Source organism: Pteropus medius, unplaced genomic scaffold (assembly GCF_902729225.1).
Source record: "Pteropus medius unplaced genomic scaffold, Ma_sr-lr_union100, whole genome shotgun sequence".
Lineage (NCBI taxonomy): Eukaryota > Metazoa > Chordata > Mammalia > Chiroptera > Pteropodidae > Pteropus > Pteropus medius.
This window is the reverse complement of record NW_024346532.1, coordinates 3,737-9,087: the sequence shown is the minus strand read 5'-3', so window position 1 is coordinate 9,087 and position 5,351 is coordinate 3,737. Positions and strand designations below refer to the sequence as shown.

At 37.6% G+C, this 5,351-nt stretch overlaps 1 gene segment (V, D, J or C); it reads left to right on the top strand.

Annotated features, from left to right (window-relative positions):
* Window positions 1-1,352: 1,352 nt before the first annotated feature.
* On the top strand, window positions 1,353-2,490 carry LOC120613158 (T cell receptor alpha variable 9-2-like). The segment is given in 2 exon segments: window positions 1,353-1,496; window positions 1,620-2,490. Coding segments are annotated over 2 exon segments (381 nt in total).
* The last annotated feature ends 2,861 nt before the right edge of the window (window positions 2,491-5,351 follow it).

The following is a 5,351-nucleotide window of genomic DNA, read 5'->3' as shown; positions in this document are numbered from 1 at the left end:
CTCAGAGGTTTTTGTATTGCTTTTTTTTTTTTTATAGAGGAATAAACATAAAAAGGGAGCTGAAGAAGTGCCTGCTGTTGCTGCTGTCACTTTATAGAAAAAGATTAGCTTTAAAGATTTATTGTCATAGAAAAGTTTTCCCATGCTCATCTCAAAGCTTTCTCCCTGGTATCTGAAGACCATCTGGGTCTAGGACAGTTATCATGAATGAGATCTTCTAAACTTGTGTCAGGCTGGCTGCAATAAAACCACCTTGGGTGTGTGTGGGGGTGGGGGGAAGGGTGGCTTTAAAATTATACAGTAGTGGATTTCAATCCTGGGAAATATTATTCATGAAATCAATGGTGAGATCCCAGAATCTGTAATTGTAGATCACTCGCTTATCGATTCTGGTATCAATTGTGGTATGAGTATCAGCTCGTATGTTTAACAAATTGAAAGCTGGGAAAGGGGAGAGCCCTAGTTTATGTTCCAGGCGTATGATGCAGATCCCTGTCCTCGGGGTTCCCTACTCTGTTGGGAAAAATTATTTGCTTAAGCTTTGGGAACGAAATGTTGCAGATAGACAACAGTGGAAACCATCCTTTAAGCTACCTCTCCACTAGGAGTATAGAGTAGTACTCGTTGCTTATTTCATGCAGGCTCCCCACCAACCTCAGAGTCAGTAAAATAGTGGGAGAATAAGATAGTGATCTGAGTTGATTCTATAGGAATTCAGTAACATCAATTACGATGTTTTTTTTTCTGTCTAGGATTCATATTTTCAGGAATATTTGTCTATTCTTAAGATAGTGTGACTTTTCTCCTACAGAATTTTTATTTAAAAACATAGCATTGCTACAATTGATAGAAGTTAGGAACGATTCCTCAATAAAGGTTGTTTATTATTTTTGCTATATAAACAAATATTAGTGAGCACATAATAAGTGTCAGTCACTGTTCTAAGTGCTGAAAAACACAGAACCATTCAATAATGACGCTCTTTCTTAGACCTTCCTCTCATTTCAACTCAAAGGTCTTTTCTGACATTCAGGGTGATTGTGGGCTGGCCCACAATGTGTATGTAAGATTATAAAAGAATGTATTATAATGCATAAATCGTTATTTTTTCAGAAATAGAAATGCTCTGTTTTGTTAAAGAAGTTTCACGTCAGGAGATGGCCTAAGAACAAAATAGACCTAAAAGTTGTGAAGATTGCAGTTCAGATTTCCAAGGTCCACGTGAAGATTGACATGCGCCTTCTAAAGAGTCAGATGAGAACCCCGGGCTACTGTGGGAGGAGCCCAAGGAACACGCCTCCAATTGCAGTCCCCGTCCACCAGGGCGTCTAGCTTCCTAACACAAACACCTTTCAGATCTGAAACGCAGACTTCCTTTTATCATTTCACTGTGACTTCCACATTTCTTCATATTAAAAATCAAGAACATTGTTTAGGCGACACTCTAGACATGAACTCTCCTCCAGGCTTAGTGACTGTGTTCCTCTTAGTGCTTGGTGAGTATCATGCCTCTTAAAATATGGGTTCTTTCTTCTGTTAGGTCAGCAAAATTGTTAACTATAATTTTATTGAAGAACTTTACGCCCAAGGTGAAACAAATCTCTTTTATTTTTCACCAGGACGAACCCGTGGAGCCTCAGTGTCCCAGATGGGAGGCCAAGTGACCCGTTCAGAAGGCGCATCCCTGAATGTGAGCTGTACTTATTCAGCCTCAGGGTACCCCATTCTTTTCTGGTATGTTCAATATCCCGGAGAAGGTCCTCAGCTCCTCCTGAAAGCCCAAAGGGCCAATGAGAAGGGAAGAAAGAACGGTTTTGAAGCCACATACCACCGAGAAGCAAATTCCTTCCACTTGGAGAAAGCCTCAGTGCAAGAGTCAGATTCGGCCATGTACTACTGTGCTCTGAGTGACACAGTGACAGAAACTGCAGGGGGAGCTGAGCACAAACTCTGAGCAGAACAAGGGGCCTGGCAGCTGAGGGTCTCTGACTGTTTGACCCACTGTGGTGGATTTTATTATTTAAGATCAAATACACAATACCTTTCATACAAATTTCCAATCTTTTTAGCACATGCATAGATTTGTTAGGAAACTTAGACCTCCAAACACACTATACCTACAGGGTATCAAAGACAAAGGAACACCTTTATTTAGGAGATAAAGTAGTAACACGGATAGTAAAAAAGATAACTTGTTAAAATGTTGAAAATATTTTATCTGTATAGATACAACTCCGAATTTCTTTTTGTGATATATTTCATGCATTAAGATATTAAAATTGACCCGCCTCATAAATAAATGTGAAGTTTATAAACAATAAAAGCCTCCCTTGATTCAACTTTCCACTATTTACGTGTGCTCAGAATAATTATACACCATTTTGATGATGAGGGTTTTCTGCTTTCTCTTAATGTGGTTTTGAAGGTTTAGAAATGTGATTTGATAAATAGTTCATGACGGAATCCAAATTATAAAAGAATGAAGGTTGAGGGACCACTGATAAAAAGGTAAGAGCTGTTATTAACACTTGACTTCTTTATTCTTTGCTACATCAAGATATGGAATTTTCTTAAATTTAGTTTCATCTGTTTTCTGTAACTCTTAATTTCTTCTTGGTTTTTAAGCTCTGCCACATTTCTTCCTCCCCGCCTCCCCCGTTGCTTTTCTATCAATTTATAGTTGTAAACCTCTGTCTTTTCTCTTTTTTCTTAATTCTCACCTAGGTAGGAGTTAACTTAGCTCATTCACTGGATGTTCTCTTGGACTGCTTGTTCACTGTCTTTTTAGCAGAAGTGACCTTCCTTTGGGGTATCTATGTGATGGATGTGGTGGGTTTAGCAGATGAAGAAGGGGAGAAGAAAGAATCCCATCCTACGTTCGCAGCTTTTGGTTGTTTTCTTTAAGGGTTGTCTCTTAAACAATATGTAACAAGATTTTCTATTTCAATTCAATCTGATAACCTCTTTTTATATATGTTTTGATTCCTGGTAAATTGGGCCTCATTTCTAATAATTTGGTTTTGCTTCAACTGCTCTTATTTTTTTGTTTTTCCTTCTTTTCCTTTCCTTTTCTTCTCTCTCTGTCTTCTGTTGCACTGATAACATTTTATTCTTCACTTTACATTAGAAAATGTAGAATGTCTTTCTGTTCTTAGACAAGTATCCATAAATTACATATATATCATTCTATACCATTTCCCCTCTTGTGTATACCACTCTTTTTCCTTAGGGTACTTTCTCTCTTGCTGATTTACTATCTTTTCATATGGCCTCAGTGACCAATGAAGCAAACCGCACACGAGCTACATATCAGGGCAGTAATTTCAGAGAGTGGTTATCAAATGAGCTGATAAATTACAGTTCCATGCACATTAAGAAGAAAAATACAATAGAAAGCCATTTAACATGATAATCAGAACATGAATTCACTTCTTTTTACCTCAGAGCTTTGCCCCTGATTTTCCCTCTTTCCAGAGCAAATTATTAACCTCACAGCTTATACTTTCACGTCTTCTTAGTCTCTGCTCCTAAGAAAACGTTGTGCACATGAGAATAAAGACAATTGCTCAGAAAGGTTTATTGTAGTGTTGTATTTCATAGATAAAAGAAAAACATTTTAACTTTTCGTCAACATAAGAAGGGCTATATAAATGCTAACATATCCATAAAGTGTGATATAGTGCTACAGAAGGAACTATACGTGTAAACACAATAAGACCTACAAGATTTATTATTGAGTTCATAAAACAAGTTACAGAAAGGTATGCACGATATGTATGTTTGTAGAATAATAACATATAAATACAATACTATATATTCTCTGTTGATTCACGTCTACAGTAGGACATCTGGAAGCACCACCTCCAAATAGATCAAGATGAAGAAAGGAATTTGGGTAATATGTGACAGAAGAGTGAGAATTAGGAGCGAGATGCAAGGGGTGTTTTAGTCTATATGTGATGTTTTAGTACTTTTAATAATTCATATGTTCATGAATTTCTCTCATTGTTACATAGGTATTTTGACCATCTGCATTTTCCTTCATCAGGTAACTTGGCAATGAATGAGGCTGGGGTAGATTGACAACCGAGTTAGACTGTCTCAAGTATCTTTCTTTCTGGATGGTTTTGGCCCACTAGGGGGCACTGTAGGCTCTACAAGAAATGACTTTTCTAATGTTCCCAGAGGATTGAACGGTTAAGACAGAAGACCCACCAGCATGTGAGTCAATAAATTACAGACAGCAAAGATGAGGAGTGTTGGTGTAAAGTTTGTCTCAATTTTTCAGGTCTGTCACTCTATGTAAACTTCAGAGAGCTGGAATTCATACTCTATAAATCTACTGTGAGTGTGATTCTCTGAGCAGAGGTACAGGGAAGAGGATATTAGTGGTCATTGTGTGAATGAAAGCTCAACAGAAAACGACTCCATAACCTATTTTCAATTTTGTAAGTTTTCAATTTTTTAATTGTTATGACTAAAATTTCCCCAACTCACTGACTTAGAAATTATTCTAATACACCAGATATTCTACCTTTTCATATATTTCCTTGAAAGTAGAAGGAACAAGAATAAAGAAAAGACGATAAAGGAAAAAATAAGGAACAAATATAGAAGGAAAGGGAGAGGATAATATTCAGACCAGAAAAGTGTGTTCACATCAGAATCAGCAATGTCGGTCAGTAGGGTACCCAAGAGTTGGACAACAGGAGAGAGGAGGAAATTAGGTCACAGTGGACATTACATACATATCTAATTTTTCACCAACCACATTTTGTTGAAATCATTTTCTATGAAGATGGCGGCCGTATGTCTTGGTTTCTAGAACTGTCCTAATTTCAAGAAAATATATTTACTTCTGAAATACACAATACATGCTGTCAGATAGTTTTCCATTATTGGAATTTTTATATAACAAAATTCTCAAATTCTCTGTCAAGCCATACAATTTGGGAAATGAGTTCACTCTTCCTAGGATTCTTAAAGGTTCTACATTGCCCTTGAGACATGAATTCTTCCAGAAGCATCAACCACTCTTCATACACTATCCCACAAACTTGTCGTAAAGTGTTCTAAGAAGAAAAAAAAAATCAGTTATACCTACATACGCTAGAAATATTGCCCCTTACACTCCTGCATTGTTTGCACCCACAATTTAGAAGAGACGACTGTGTTGTCTGACTAGGCCACTGTGGGTGGAGTTTCCTGTTAAGTGAATGACAGGGCTCAGATGTGACTGGTGCTCATTGAGTCTGGTGGAACCTAACAACTGAAAGACATCATTTGTCTGTTCCAGGACTCTACTCTCTCCAGAGCAGGGGCAAAGGCACCACAGCAACAGGGCAAGGAGT